The 17,199-nt window shown below is 41.2% G+C and overlaps 1 protein-coding gene across 1 annotated transcript in view; it reads left to right on the forward strand.

The window, feature by feature from the left end:
* The first annotated feature begins 2,491 nt into the window (after positions 1-2,491).
* The window catches only part of LOC119653155 (homeotic protein Sex combs reduced), a 74,840-nt gene continuing 60,132 nt past the window's right edge, over positions 2,492-17,199 (forward strand). The window contains exon 1 of the mRNA XM_038057695.1: positions 2,492-3,413. Within this exon, the coding sequence (XP_037913623.1) occupies positions 2,636-3,413 (778 nt within the window). The 5' untranslated portion in view covers positions 2,492-2,635. The remainder of the gene's footprint in view (positions 3,414-17,199) is intronic.

The raw sequence follows: 17,199 nt of genomic DNA on the forward strand, positions 1-17,199 counted from the left end.
AGATCAGCCACTAACGCCATCAAAATCACTACTGGTTTGACCGAAAATGCAATTTGCGGAAGAGGCAGTACCAGCAAATATTGCGTGATAATGACCCTGGACGGGAGGAATGCATTTAATTTGTCGAGAACGGACGCTTTGGTATGACATCGATAATAGGCCCAAGGAGTACGTTGTCTTCGTGAGTGTCCCACAGGGCTCCGTACTGGACCTACTGTGGAACATTATGTACAATGATGTACTGAACCTTCCGGTTTCGGAAAAGACCATGGTGGTAGGTTGCACGGATGGTATAACATTGGTTGTAGTCGCAAAGCATCTAGAAGATACTCTTGCGAAGCAATCAGTTCTGTTAAGGCCTGGTTAGAGAGCCCACCATCAAATACTTGGGGGTAATGATAGATACTAAGTTAAACAACACGTGCAATATCCGGCGATTTTGGCTCTGAGTGAGTGCGGTCTATAGGAGCAAGTCCTAAGGGTGTGTTCTGCTTTCAAAACCCTCTCAGATGAAACTACATTCATTATATCCGGAAGATGAGATAACAAATATATTCAACCTGAAGTCAAAGACAATGATCTTTCTTTGTTACTGACGCATCAACAAATCTTTCAAATACAGTCATCTGCCCTGTAGCCCTGTTCTGTGTACTAGGCCACCATAGAAAACAATGAACGGTGACTCATGATAATGGATACAAAAATGTTACGTTGGACCAATGGTGTAACATTCCACGATTATTTCCGAAATGAAACCCCCTGCGAGCGGTATGGGGTTGCATCGACAGCGGAAAAATTGCGAGAGAGGCGTCTTCTGCATTAGGATGAAATTCGCGCTAACGAAAATTAACTAACAATTATTAAGAACATACCCATACCCCGGAATTGAAGGAGTGATCATGTAGTCACTCCTTTATTGGAGATTCCTCAAGATTTACAGTCTTGGTCCAATTGTTTGTGCGGAGCGCACTTCACATAAAATTACACGAATAAGCTTTTTCTTAATTAGTTGGTGGATCGATGGTGGAGATGGTGACCTTTTTTAAATTTTTCTTGGCTAGTTATATAGGGTCCGTTGTGCTGAAGTTGTCCTGGATATTGTTGTATCCAGTAAAACATACTATACCACAGTTGATGACTCTCTGTAATATAGATGATTTTTTCACTTGAGGTTGTCGGGCAGTTCTTTCTTTTTTCTAAGCACGGAAGAATTAAGAATTGCCAGTTATTGGAAACTGATATGAAGGAGGTTATTAATGATTGGAGATGAAGTTCTAATTCACTAGCACGGTTTTCAGGTTTGTAGGCTTAGGTATCGCGGCTTTGTTGGTTGCTGTATGGATGGGCAACTATCATCTCATCCTGCTGCAGAATCCCCATCAATAGGAAAATATGACTATGATTTTCTGTGGATTCAGCAAACATGCGGATTCACTCTACCCTCATATTTGTAGGCAAAGTCTTCAATCCCCTTTCCTTAAAAGTCTTCAAAACGTTCGGAACATTTCATTTATGTCATAGGACTGGAGTATCTTTGCTTTTCTAGATGCGGAAAGATCAATTTTTCACAAAATATACTAATACATCTATCAGTCTTCTTGTAATTTCTTGGATAGGCGAACAGAAATTCGCTGATCCCAATTTCATCATGATTTTGCATTTACCTCCGTTGTTTTCGTCCTTGATGCCATTATGCTTATGCTGAATTTTGTCACCTTTGCTGTTAGTGATGCAGCTATTGTCACCTTTGCGTCTCTAATAGCTACCCAGCTGTAGCGCTTGTTCAAACCCCGAAGTGATGGGGCATTAAGAGGATTTTACGAAGGACCAGAGTGGCTGTTGTTTTAGTGTGTTTACTGTGAACCTTTTAATGGCATTGACAAACATAAGAACCTACAACTCTAGTTTTGTTTGATAAATAGAGTGGTCCTGAGTCCGTCATTTATTTGATCACGGACCGCAGCGTCTCAAGAGTTCGCCAGAAAGAGTGGTTGGTGCACAAGACAGAAGAAGTAAGTAGCTCCTCAAAATTAGTGCAGTCAGGATTCTGGCCAACCAAGGTTTCTAACAACACCTGTAGCTGCTTTCGCTTATATTGCTTCATATAGTAGAGTGGCTTTCTTCTTCTAAATAGGCTAGGCCACGAAACAACGTTGGAGATTTTTCCTCCATATGTATCAGTATTTATCCTAACAAAAGCCAACTTTTAATAATTGATTCTTGGCTGACGTGACTCTATGATATTGTTTCCACAGTTGGAAAAAGGTTCTGTCATCTCAGAAGGAATGAATGATTCATGCATTAATATTGAGACTTTTGAACATATACATTAATTTCATATTGGCCAAATTAAAAGACATTCAGTGAATTTTTCCTTTTTTTGAAGATTGTTCAAACTTGAATATTTCTGCAGAAAATGAACCTGAATTTAGTTATGTACAATAATTCAATAATAATTAAATTGATTAATTTTTATATTTCCAGGAAACGGTTCCCGATGCTTTCTTCATAAATATCAACTACCCAAGGATATCATCAAAGAGTACCTTCTGAAAGACATTTGTTCTTTCATTTTGGATGCTTACAATTTTACGTATGAATTTAAATACTATACAAACTACAAATTGATAATAAGATGGATCCCGACTGCTTTGCGATGACTTCATATCAGTTTGTCAACTCATTGGCATCCTGTTACCCTCAACCTCAGATCAACCAGCAACAAAGTCACCAAGCAACCGCTGGCAATACTACAACAAACACAAGTAGTGGATCAAGTGGAAGTGGCGGAGCTGGAGCCTCGAGTGCCCCTCAATCATCTGGATCCAGTGAATACTTTCCCGCTGCCCCCTATGCCTCAAATCTCTATCCAAATGCTCCTCAGAGTCACTACGCAAATCAAGCCTACAACCTAGGCGGTCAACAGAATCCAACAGATATGGTAGACTATACACAACTCCAACCCCAACGCCTCCTTTTACAAAACCAACAACAACAATCCCAACCGTCCCAAAATCAACAGCCCAGTTGTAAATATGCCGCGGAAACGCCTGCGGGTAATAACAATAATAACCAGTCAATATCGAGTCCTCAGGATCTATCCACAAGAGACATATCACCAAAATTATCACCGAGTTCGGTAGTGGAGAGTGTAGCACGATCCTTGAATAAAACCTCAGCGACCACTGTTTCATCAACAAATGGCGGAACCAGCAATCATACCCCCACAGCATTGAATAACAGTAGCAATAGTCATACGACACAAGTTCCAATGCACAGTCCCAACGGTGGTGATTCGGATACTTCAAGTGAAAGTGGCAATGAGGGTGGCGGCAATCAAAGTAGTTCCGGAAAGAAAGGAGGTCAACCACCACAGATCTATCCATGGATGAAGCGTGTTCATTTAGGACAAAGTAAGTGAATTTTGACTTTTTTATTGTAGTAGATTGAACTATCAGATTTTCGAAAAATCTGAGGCTGGATTTGTAATTATTCGGCCCCGACCTTTAAAAAACGAATTTCGTTTAAAATTAGTAAATTTTCATATATCTAAAGATAATTACCATCGCGTGCAGAAATAGGGAATGTTATTTTTGCTGTAGAACCACCCAATGGCCCAAATAATGCAGAAACCCCATGAAACCTGTCTCCTGGTTTCAATTTTTTCCGTGCGTGACCTTCTGTAATCCTTCACTTCCAGAACAGGTGTAGAAATTTGAAGTTCGCTCTTTATCTTCACGTCGCCCAGCATTCGAATTGAGAACACTCTGAAGACGTCTTCCAGACACAAGTCTATTGCGATCTCAGCTATGTGGTACCACGCATTTGCTATATCGTGTGCCACACGGATTATATTTTTATCTCGATAAGATGATGAACAGACTCACTGAATCTAGACATAGAAAAGACATCAGACAATTCTCCATGATCATCGACCATATAAATAAAATTCACATGCGGCACTTGCTGCCGGCCCACTACCGCCTTCCGAGTGTTTTCAACGCAGTTTCAGGCGAAGTGAGAAAAGTGAAAATTAAGAAAAAAAACCCTCAGTGGGTCTATTTCCCAATCATTTTCAAAAATCCTCTTCGCAGCCTTTCACGCTTTTCACCATGCCAATCACTTTCACGAAAAGATCGTTTCTACGCAATGTCAAAACATATAAACATGAATGGGTTTGAAAAATTATTTAGTGTTTCAAGATCATCGACTGAGGAATGTTCCCGAGCATATCCTCTTAGTTCACACACATGTGTGGGGGCGAGACTAGTAGGAAATCTGCGACATTTGCTGTTTAGATATGATCAGAGCTAAAATCGGATTGAAGGAATCCTGGAAGCAGACTCGTCTTGCGAGAGAACGGTGGAAAGGAGCTCAGAGTTGGCTCGGGGCCCGAAATAGGGACTTCGAAAAATCTGGGTCAATAGTAGAATTTTGGAAGGGAGAAGGGCCGCATTATTTTCACCACGGGCACGGATTTTCTTCCTATGACCATGCCTCAAAGCGATATGTAAGTTTCTCTGCAAGAAAATGGGAAGACAAGTCGATGGACCAGCTGCAGGTATCTTTTAAAATCGGTGGAAACGGGAGATATTGAATTCAAAACAGAAGGACAAGAGCAGGGCCTTAGAGAGGAACTCCGGGCCCGGGATAAAAATTGTGCTAAAAACAGGACCTAGGGTGAAAATTATAAGGGTTTAGGGAGAAAATTATTTGAGCCAGCCTATTATGCCTTTTTCCGTTCCAAGAAACCTCCGGGCCCAAGGGAATCCCTCCCCCATTTCCACTCCTCTTTCGTCAGACCTGGACAAGAGCTAAGCATTCCAACTAAATAAAAATCTTTTCTTTAAAAATCAGGGGTCTCAGATTTCCAACTGGGTCCCAAATAAAACCCAGCTCCCGAATAAGTTTATTTACTCGTATGTTTTGCTGTTGAGATGCTATGTTCGCTGACGGATAGCCTCTTCACAGCTCTGATAAACAAGTGTTTCATTTTCGATCTGCAGAAGTGTTGAAGTTCTTAAGAGAAATGCAGAGTGAACTACAAGCGGTGACAGGGCATTGGTAGACTGAGAAAAGTTGATCTCATTCCCATCATTAGCGCTAAATTTAAAATGGATGAAAACTATTTTCACACAATTAGACATTTTGATTATGGAGAAATTCTTCAAGAATTTAAGGATTTCGCCATTGTTGATTCAAGAAAATCGACGAATTTCTGTTTTGTTTTACATAAAACTGCCAATTATCACGTATTTCTATAAGCAGCAGATAGAAGGGTAGAAAGTGAAGCAGTATTTGTGTTTGTCATGCTCATAGCACCAGTTATACCCAGACACACAGTTCTTTGCAGTATGGCTAGCTTACAGTGAAAACTCTTTCGTTTCACTTTAACCGCTCACACTACGATGCATAAGCGAACATCGGCCTAATGAAAGCGAGGCCTAAATCCCCATGTCGAAGCAAAGGTCCTCCCACACAGCCCATAAGCTGTGAGAGCTCGTTTCATATTTATCTCTACATGTTTGTCCCAAAGAAGCTTCTTGTCTAGAATAACTCCCAGATATTTTACTTCGTCGGAAAATTGAAGGTTTGTAGCCCTCCTCTCTGGAAGGCAAAGACCATTCAGTTTCCCCCTTCTTGTAAATACTACCATTCTGGTTTGATTTACCATTTATTTTATTTACTGAAGGGCCATGCCTGAGGCACCAACTGTCAATCAAATCAACGGCCAACCGTTCCGGGATCTCAACCAACAATCTCTATCTTTAAAACCAAAGAATGAAGAGCAGACTCATAGAACTTTCTATGTTGGTTTTCATTTAGTGGGTGCGCCCTTAGCGCCTTCTCCCGAATGTGACGCTCAATCAGTCTCTCCAGACGTTTCAACGAAAATTATGTTAAGCTGATTCCATTTTCCTAGGATTCCTTTTCATTGCAAACTGTTCGCCTGCAATAGTTACACTAAATTTTCAGTAACGGTGATCTTAGATTGAGACTTCATCTAACACTCGCCAGTTTCTAATCAACTCTAACAAGTTTGAAGTGTAGATTGTCAGGTCAATTACCTCACTTCTTCTTGGCCCCACAAACATAGCGGCGTACCATACGTTTGCGGTCATCAGACCAGCTTCTCTCCTCTCAAATTGCATTTGAAACTTCCCCAACAAATATGCTGAGGACCCGCATCGTACATTTGGAGTTCAGGGCCACTTGATTCTACATACACTACCAGATCCTTTAGTTCTTGCGTCGGAGAAGGACACAAAAAATCATAGGGTAAGTAAGCAGAGGCAACTATAACGTTTCTCCTCTTACCATTAACCTGGCATTGTAAGTTGACCGCAACAAAGTCCTGGGAACAGAATTGTCTCAGCATGGTTGACTCTAACAATTTTGACATCAGAACGCAGGCGCTCGGCCTGGAGGATCTTTCATCGAAGAAGATCCTAGTCCCCTTGACTGATCCAATACCACAGATTTAAAATCTAAAACGAACCCATGGCTCTTGGACCAGAAATACATAAGGACAGTCCTGAAACTTTGCCAGTCTTTCCGCCAGTAGGTAGGAAGAAGCTTTGGCATGCTGCAGGTTAATTTGACTAACTCTTATGTTTGTAACCATAAGTGAAGTCTGATATGAAAACCAGCGCTAACTGAAAAGTCTGCTACCACACTTGATGTTGTAGCAACATCCATGTCCTCAGTCCCAAGAAACTTCATCTTGTTTCGCAGTGCCTTCTGTTATCATCGGCTAGGAGCCCTCCCAACTCCACGGTGCCCGGACTACATGGATTTGTTTCAATATACCGCAATTAGGATAGTTGCTTCTGCTTCACGAGCTTCCCTTTCTTGTGTTTTTTCTGGTAGAGGTGGAGGATAAGGTTCTGACAGGCAAGCCTGTAGTCCCTTCTCCTTTGCGGCTGAAGTTTCGTTCTGCCGAGCCTTCCCCTCCCGTTTTTTGGAAAAGTTAAGCAACAGTCTCACAGACAGGCCGGCGTAGTCAGCTTTCCAGTTGCTTTTATTGAAGGAGTTGCGGTACTATCCTTTCTGGCTGAAAGCGTCGTAGACACCGGATGCAGCTTTTCCACTGAAGTGAGGAACCTGTTTTGCACAGATTTTTCCGTGGTGGAACATGAATCTGGTGAGGCTTCCAAAATCCATGCCCCGGCCTGATTCCTCAAAGTCGCGGGTGGATTCGAAGTCTGTGACTTTTTACCACTTGGAGAGTTACAATCCTTTGTTTCCATATTCAAGTGTTTTTGAACACCCTTAGTGTAGTAGTAAACTAACACAGGCTCCCCCAGCACGACAGGGTGGTGCCCGAGGGAGAGATGAAATCTACAGGAACCAGCACCCTAATTATCAAAATATTTATTTGAAAAAAACAGACTTCTAATTATGTGCTAAGCTATGTCTACCGAATTCCATTGTATAAAATCCTTCACCCTCAGCTTTGCAGAAAATCAGTTGCAGAGCAAATATATCCAAATATTTGCTACCCCCAAAACATGGTCCCTGTAAAGCATCCATCCAATTATCTACCATCAATGACGATTTTCTCCAGAGTATTTCTCATTCTTAAGGTGTCAAATTTTCATCCTACCCCAAATCAACGAGCACTACACCACCATTGGACCCTTCTCATCCTTTCGACTGGTAGGATCAGTGCAGGACACAATGTTTATCTACAATAATGTAGTGAGGGAGATATACGAGTACTTGAAAGCAAAGGAATCCTACAGGTGTGTAAATCATTCTTGCAGCAGTTCTTCCGTTGACTCGTCCAATTGAATTCCCTTCGTGGAGTTCATTCGGAGGATTCTGTACGTTCTCATTCCCTTCTCGAGATCAAGAATGGAATGTTGTTGTTGCCGTTATCGCCCAAGGGAAACTCTACCACCATCACAAAGTCTGCTGCGGCAGGCGAAAGACAGTATCAGGTCTTTGATGTAGGCCAAGCAAATTGTATTGCCCTTTGCCGTCTGTCCTATTCCACAATTTTCTGTTTCGGCCATGATTTATGATGTTTTCTCAGATATTTCAGGATGTTGTACAGATATAGGAGATGCCAGATGATAGAATCTTTTATACTTAGCTTGAGTGCAACTTTAAAAGGTGTTTGGGAACATATATAATAGTTCAATCGTAGGAATGTGTTTACATGGCTCTGAGAACCCGGTGAGCACTTGCATTCTCCTTAGATGGCGAGTCGCTCTTTCCTTTGGGGGAAGCTGAGACGGCAATCCCCTCGATATTAAAATTCAAGCAAGGTAATGGAATAGGGGAGTACTTTAATCTTCAGGTCTATTAAAATCACATAAATTCCATAGAATGGAATTAAAATGTGTTTATTGGTTGTATTCATGTTATAACCGGTGTAGCTTCACCCCTTGTCTCAACTGGATAAGAGAGTTTCTTCAGATTTTGGGGGTGTAGAAGGATATTAAGAAATCCGTACACAATATGTATTGAGAGTAATTAAAGTTTTCAATTCACGTTTTAACCACACAAAAAACCCAAATGCAGGATAAAAATAAGACCGATTTTGGCGCGGTGGATTACAACATTAAATCAAAGCTGCTCTAAGCTATTTGAACCCAAGGACGTGAATTCGCGAAAGTATATTATGCAAGCGCAATTGCAACAGATGATGCTCCATTGGAGGTGTTTGTAATTTGCTTCTCAAAAAAAGCCGATTTTCAAGCGAATCATCATTGCGGACGAAAAACGGATTAGAGGAGTTAAAAAGGATAAAAGGTTCCGCAAGTTAACCCAAAGGCCAAAATTGATAAATAAATAAGATGCAGTGTTCCATCAAAATAATACGCCAGAAGCTCGGATTGGTTGGTTGGCACATACTGCCACACCCAGAATATTGTGATATCTTAATACCTACAAGGGAACATAAAATTCAGCATTTCATTTCACAAAACCATACAAAAGGATCATCAACACAATTCCACATGAATCATGGGCGCTACTTCAGGAAATATCCTTCCAATTTGATTTGAAATTCCAGTAAAAGTGCTTAACGCAGTCATAGAACTCATAATTGCCAGAAATATTTCGGACTAAAAACTCTGTGGAACCCCAATGAAGTCATACCAACCTCTCTCTTTTTGCTTGTTAGGTCCACTTTGCCCATTGGTAACATCAATGATGGGATGAATGGTTTCCAATGCCATCCATCCGCCATACTATCACGTCGACCAACCGACAGAACGGACTCGACTAAACCTGACGGTCAGATGGACCATCCGCTGAGCTGTTGCATATCACCCTCTCCAACAGCTTTCTCATATTCTCTAAACGACACATGGGGCAGGATGGGGGGAGGGCGCCAGGTGAACTTTGAGCTTCATTAACAGAACCAATTTATACCTCCTACACTCCGCGGGGAACATTCCATTTGCCATACATGTGCAGTTTCCATTCGATTGGTTCATAGTAGCTTCTCCTACCTCGATGATCAAGGTATTCTTCCCCGGTTCCTAGCTCTTCGACTTCCTTCTCAAGATTTCTTCATGCTACCAATAGATATGCATCCCACTGTGGGACTTCAGCTGACCCAGCTAACGCAAATTTTTCCATCACAATTTTCTTCAGGTCATGACCTCCTCCTAGATCCGCCACAAAACTCTCCTCCCCAAAGCCCCCGTAAACCAGCCAACGATCCAAGTTCTTTAACGTCTAGTCCTCCAACTATCGCTTTTTTCATTTCCAGTATCAAAAAAAATAGCTGGTCATTTTAGGCATAGTGTTTACTCTCCCGCTAGACCACCCCTCTAACCAACGAAAAACTAAAGAATGTCAGGTCGACGATCGATATTAACCCTCCACTTTGGAAGATAGGCGCGCATCTAACGCTAGCACGTCATTCAACTCCTCCTCCTCCCTCTTTACTTCAAGGAACGTGCACTCAAATTGCCTGCAATTACTTTGGGCTTCTGGTCTATAGCATTTAACACTAGACTATCCAGCGCGAGGATTAGCAGCTGTAAATATGGAGGGCGTTGATTTTCACCCTCACAAAATCGGTTGCTATATAACTTGTCTTCCGCATGTCTATATTACGACGTTGCCAGACATATCCCCCAACCAAGTAAAGCAGCCATTCAACAATCTGCTGTCAAGTAGTTGGTGAGTCCCACAATGATTGAAAGTGACTTGTATCAATCTCATTTAGCCGTGCGATTGAGCTCCCTCCCATGGGTGGGTCACCTGCCACCAGACGCAATGTGCTTTCCTTTTTATTTAATTCTACACCACTAATTGCCCCTTCAGCGCAACACAGCTATCGAAATAATGAAATAGCTTCATCCAGGTCTTTGCATTCGATTATCTCCTCATTTCGGCCTTTAACTACTTACTACCATTTTTAAATTTTATGTAAAAGAAAATTATTAAAATCAGTACATTGCCTATATGTCTGTCTGTCTTTTTTTGTGCTGGAAAGCTTCAAAAGCTACTATTGACTCCTGCCAAACTGTTATGTAGGACTCTTACTCATCTCCTATTAAGTCGCGAGGCTGGACTAGAATTTACCCTGGATTTGCGCTCCTCAGTCCTTTTTTCTTCAGATTGATTAGTAAGCTTCTTATGGATGGCGATCTTCAACTTCAGTCCATATTCTTTCCAATCGCAGCATATGCTCACCGGTTGCAGCTTCTAATGCGGCCTTTTAAACTGTGAACATAAAATAAATAAAACGTGTTCTAAGAAATATTGTATTTGCACACTTTGGACAAAATGATGATTCGTCAATCTCAAATCAATATAGGTATGCTCAATAATCTCCGTATCTACTCAAAAGCTGCGTTAGGCTGAAACCTACTTCGGCATGGGATCATCGCTCGATCTACCTTCGAATTTCCCATATGATTCTGTGGATTCAGCGGTCATTTTCGGACACCTTTCATTTCTCATGCCATTCAGATATATTTTCACTCCATGCTAACGTTACCGGTGAGCAAAGGATTCTCCGGTGAGATACGCTCGATCATAAAGACTTTGCAATTCTCTCGTTAAAATATCAATTAGGATCATCCCTGCTATTATACAGGCCGCTTCGTCGGCTATTGTTCGATAAGTGCAACATGTTCTGAGTGCACTTGGTGATCTGCAGCACCAATTTTTTTTTTGTTCACTTTTCTGTCCAGTGCATCTACCCACCCTGGGGCTGCAGACCTAGACCCCAGGCCCGGAGGATGGAAAAAAAGGATAATAGAGGAGCTCGCATAAATTTCACCTCAGACCCGTTTAATTTTTACCCCGGTCCCCTTTTGCAAATTTTCACCCCGTGCCCGGCTTTTCTCTCTACAACCCTGTGGGACTACATTTAGTAGGATCGAGCTGATCACCCTTGAAACTGTTGGGCTCTCTATATTCAATATAGTGGCATCAGTGCTCCGGTGTTTTAAAAGTCATGGTCGGTCAGTGTGTAGTTTTCACCAACGTGCCACTGAAGGTCCTTAGCTAAAATGTTACTAATAAATGTAGTAGCTATCACCAATCTCATCTCCCTTCTTCGGAAAGTGTTTGCGTATCCTGTGTTTGCACGAATATGATTAAGCTGAGAATGAATTTCTTCTTGCATTCATTTCGCGGTATTCTTCATTCCATGCATTAAAATTGCCAGATATTATCCTTGGGTTTAGGTCATTTGCGTCCATTACTAGCCTCTCTGCGTGAGGCTTGGTACCGGATATAGAATCTATTTCCACTCTCGTGAAACCACTTTCGAGTATCTCCATTGATTCATCTATGGTTCGATTTCCTCCTGTCCATATCGCCGCTTTTCTGTTCTTATCGGTAATCCACACCTCAATATGTAGATCTTTATACTTTTCGTAAACAGTAGCAACTTCAATTGTGTTCTCAAGTACCCTCTAAGAGAAGAGCTCATGGGCCACTTCGCAATAGTTGGAACTGTCAACGCCGATGCGTCCAGCAAGTAACATCGTTCTACGTTCAGTTTAAGGGGGGCGTAAATTTTTTCACCGAATATAGTTATGTGGAGTACCAGATGAAAGGTCCCGATTAATACTTTCTGCAGCTGCAACCAGTTTTGACATTAATTGTATATGGGGGTGATGGCACTCGAGTCCCCGATGAGTCTCGACTGCCGAGAAGAATGCTGTTCTCGGTAGTGATCTTCAAGTTGAGAACTTTTCCCGATTAAGATCTGTTGTAAATTTCGTTCCCATCGCAGTAGTGAAATTTGCCATTATCGATACCCTGTAGTCACTGAATATCTGAGGGTACACTTATACCAGATCAACTACTATAATACGGTCTATCCCTGCAAATGTAAATGCATTAAAAAAGTTTTCATTTTGGGTAAATATGATCGCGGAATTACTGCCAAAAAAATGGTTCCCGAAATTCGGTTATGCTAAATAAGGAAATATCTTCGACTGATTTACATTCGTTGAATAGTTAACAAATACATACTTAAGTTTTGGTCCAGATATACATAGGTAACTACTTCTCCGAAGCTTTCTACTGAAATATGCATGTACATATATACTCGTATACGCGATTGCCTCCAAAATCGAAACAAGTTTCTACATTCGAACCAATCCGTAGCCTCTTTACCACGGAGCTCACTGGAACAGAATGAGTGCATATCATAATGCATTTAAAATATAATCCACTGAATCCCCATGTTCAATTATAATTTCATTAGCATCGAACACGAAATCTGTAGTAAGCAAACAAATCATCCCGAAGGCTAATTTTTAATACTTACATGGCGGCATCACTTTCTTACCCAACCACTCCACGCCACTATTCAGATTTATAAACACCCAAACAGATATGCAGCCAGGTACCAGTATAGCGTTTATGTAAACTACCTCCATGAGCCTCAACGAAAGGGCGTAAGTCTAGCGTAAAGGCCGAGCACAAAGAAAAAATAACCACTAAAAACCATGTTGTCTTGAAGGGCTTGAATAATTGTTCAATTTTCTTCAATTTTTTCGTGTTTTTTTTGCTCCTAGTTTTGTTGCTTGCTTTACTTACCTTTAAATTCACCTTCATGATTGGTAATTTAAATGTACGTGTTTAGTAGGGTGGTGTTTGTGTAATTTATCCATAGCAATCACGGGGGCAGGTAAAATAGATGAAATAGCTACACATCTTCTCCATCTAGTGGTTAATTGGATGGACAATGGAGTGATGAATATCCAGGAGCAGGAATTCATTATCAAATTTATCTTATCTGCATTTATATTAAATTTTATTTGCAAAATAAAAATTAAAAGGTGCCTATAAGCTTTAGCTCCTCAGATTTCTAGATTCAATTTTCAACTCTTAAAATTCTGCCAGTTCAGTCTCATATCGAAAAGAAAATTTGATTCAAATTCAATCAAATGGGCAACCAAATATTCATTATTCGAATAAGAATTTTATACTTTTAAAACTATAACATATGAGTAACCCCGTAATCTTTTACAGAACAAACGCTTAAAGTCTGAAGTTGCTCCAAGAATAGACTAACAATAGAGAACTATGGCGAAGGTACTGTTGATATTATACTTTTCCCACCTGGAGGCAATCGAAAACAATATCCCCATTGTCTTGCCTACAATTGTTTGCCACCTTCCTTTTTACTCGTCCCTTGTCCGGCATATCTCCATGAACTGTTTTGTGTATCTACTTGGGCGCAATTTATTACTGGAGTTGACTATATCGTTACAATAAGCAATATTGCCCGTCCAGGTCCACCCAAGCTAATAATATCGAATTTAATTATTTCCATTCAAAGATTGTTTTGCAATTCCAAAAGTGCAAAGCTTGCACCCGTAGAATTCTAAAAGTAAAAATTAAGATATTGTCATATCTGTTGTAACTTTCTTATCAAAACAATTCGCGGGAATTATGTAATGGCTATTCATACATACAAGCATAAAATATTGTGTGCTCAAAACTTCACATGGCATTCAGTGTTCCTATCGTAATCGTACTTTTTTTCAAAATGTAGTGTCCAGTTTTCTTGTCGGATTTCGTGTGGGTTGTTTGGAACGCGAATAAGCTATGTTCCATATAGTACATGTACGTATATTACATGCAATTTTCACTAAGCAATTGCACGTATCGTTGAAAATTGTGGGAGCAGTCAACGAGCAGAAAAATTTTAAAAGGTATTTTGTTGACCCTTTTAACGGGGTGCAACTATTATATTTAATCGTAACTACAGAAAGCATTAGCAAACTTTGGACATTAAGATGATTATCTCACAGTTTATATTTTTTATGCATCCAGGCAGTTTCCTTGTCGTATTGTTTTTTTTTTGCCTATCTAGAAAGAGTTAAAGGCAACAAACGACATCATTTCGTTACCTGCATAATGAATTTTTATGTTGGGCAAAAATACGAAGACAGGCACAGGCGCCAATTTATGCATTTATTCGCGCATTAAATTTCAAGAACCATGGAAAAATGCTGTTGACGTCTTTAGGAGCCAGCAGGACATCAATTCCCACATACGGAATAGCCAACCTCACACATAACCACGGCTTTCAATGGGGCTCACCTTATTTACAAAGGAGAGACGGCGATTCCGACCATGAGGACAATTACTCGCGGAACCCAGTAGGATGATATCCTGCATGATTTTCTGGACAACCAGTGAAAAATGGATTCAATACCATGATACAGCTAGGTTTGGTACGTCCATCAAAAAGTCCTTGGGCTGCACTTCTGCATATGATGCTCAAAAAGACTGACGAGTAGAAACTATGCGGAGATTATGGCGCAATCAAAAGGATACACATACACACATACAAAATTTCGTCCAAACACTATGCAAGAAAAGTTTCTTCACAAAGCCAGTCCCAGTAAGGGCTTTTAACCAAACCCCGGTAGCGGAAGCCTGCCACCAAATCACCATTTGTCCTTTCCGTCCCTCCCTGACATTCAGTCTACGAAATACATAGCGAATGTTCCAGCCTTTCATCAATTACGCTTTAAGAGGTTTCGACTTCTGCTATACCTACATAGATGATATATTGGGTTGAGGAAAAAGAAATGTCGTATTTGTGATCGAAATTTGACGCTTTATTTAACATACTTAGAATTATCCGATTTAAGTCAAATATGCGCCGTTTTGTTTGCAAACTTATTGCCATTTAGAGGGCAACTTCATTATCCGCCCCTTATAAACCCCCCCCCCCCCTCCTTATTTGTAAAAAACTCAGACAGCCAGTTTTCTCAAGCTTCTTTTGAGGCCAACTTAGTAGCACCAAGAGCTTTTCGCATGGACCGGAGGAGATGGTAATCACTTGTTGCCAGGTCCGGACTATACGGTGGGTGCGATAGGATATCCCATCCCATGGAACACAACACCATTCCTATTGACCAATTCTGGCCGCTTCTGGTCAATCGCCTGCTTCAAACGGTCGAGTTGCTTACCGTAGCTCATAGTGGATGATTCCTTTCCAATCCCACCAAACACACCGCAAAACCTCCCTGGCCGTCAATCCGGGCTTGGCGATGGTTTGGGCCGGCTCGCCGCGCTTCGACCACGATCTTTTTCGCTTGAACTTGTCTTACGTGATCCTCTTTTCATCCCCAGTCACCATCCGCTTCAAAAAAGGGTCGAATTCGTTCCGTTTCAGCAGTGCATCGCAGGCGTTGATTCGGTCCAAGAGATTTTTTTCCGTCAACTCGTGTGGCACCCAAACATCCAGCTTTTTTTGTAATCCAATCTTCTGCAAATGGTTCCAAACGGCGAATGCTCACATGCCGGGCTATTTGGATGATTTCGATGATTTTATTGGTTTCTACGACGATTGGCCTACCAGTACTGGGTGTATCTTCGGCATCCACTACACCAGAACGAAATCGATCAAACCAACGCTGTGCTGTGCGAATCGTTACAGTATCGGACCCATAAACTTCACAAATTTTTTCGGCCGCCTTCGTTGTATTTTTACCTAGTAAGGTAGTAAAAACGTAAAATATGACGAATTTCTTGCTTGGTGGACTCCATCTTTGACGCGCTGTAACTTGAGACTGAAACGTACGATCACAACACTGCCAAAGAGACACTTGTAGCACAGATTATCGTCTTCAAATAGCCGTATAGTATGACCCGATGCGATAATTACAACACAAGATATGTTTAAGTGTCGCCATCTATTGACAAAATACGACATTTCTTTTTCCCCAACCCAATATTAGCCGATTCATCCTCCCTCGAAGAGCACGCTCACCACTTAACAAGCCTGCTTCAAGGTTAAAATAAAACGGAGTGGCATTGAACCCAAGCAAATACATTCGTCGTCAAAAAGAAGTCAGCTTCCTTGAATACCTGGTCTCAAAGGAGGGAACGTGTCCCTTGGAAGCTTAAGTCGACATGATCCAGTCATTTTCGCGACCAAACATCCATAACGCTTCTAGTCGAACTCTTCGACTCACCACCAACAACAAGCAAGTACAAACGTCTAATTTCACCAGCGAGTTAAGCCTGCGTTTTCAAAAGTTATGTGCAGTTAACGGAAGACTTGTGACAGCAAATCATGTCTTCATCCGTAATAACTGCCAAAAGAATATACTCCAACGCCCACATCACCCTGATCAGCAAAACAGATAAGTTTTGTGAATTTAAAGTATCCACCGATCGGCTCAAATTTGCTTACACGATACCCGAAAACATCATTTTCATCCTAACCTCTATCTTCCTTTAGCTTTTGTCCCGTCATGGTCTGCTCGTCTTGTTCGGTTGTGAATTCTATTTTGTCAAAAGCCTGATCGGAATGGATAAGTGATGCTTTCAAATCACCGTCCAGCGTATCACCGTTCTTTCGGCCGATCTTTTGTTCGTTTCCCATCGATTTCTATTTTAATTTTGGTAAGCGCAAATTACATAACCATACAACCGAAGACAACTCTCTCGCAATTGTTCCATGATCGGTACAGCCCCATATCGATCTTCGTTTCAGATGGGATCATGGCATGTGACGCCACTGATTCAACGCAACATCTTCGTATCTATTACCGCGAGGCACCTTTCATTGTCTGTTATAGTCGCCCGACATTCAGAACCGTGAAAGGCGACAGGGCGGACAACACTAATAGCTCCCAAAAAAGTCACTATGAAACTACAATAACTAACTAACTAACGTATGAGCATGCTTTTACCAAGTTCCTCTTTATGGTGGTCCGGGCAGTGATGCAACTCTTACTTTGAGGC

This window comes from Hermetia illucens, chromosome 3, assembly GCF_905115235.1.
Source record: "Hermetia illucens chromosome 3, iHerIll2.2.curated.20191125, whole genome shotgun sequence".
NCBI lineage: Eukaryota > Metazoa > Arthropoda > Insecta > Diptera > Stratiomyidae > Hermetia > Hermetia illucens.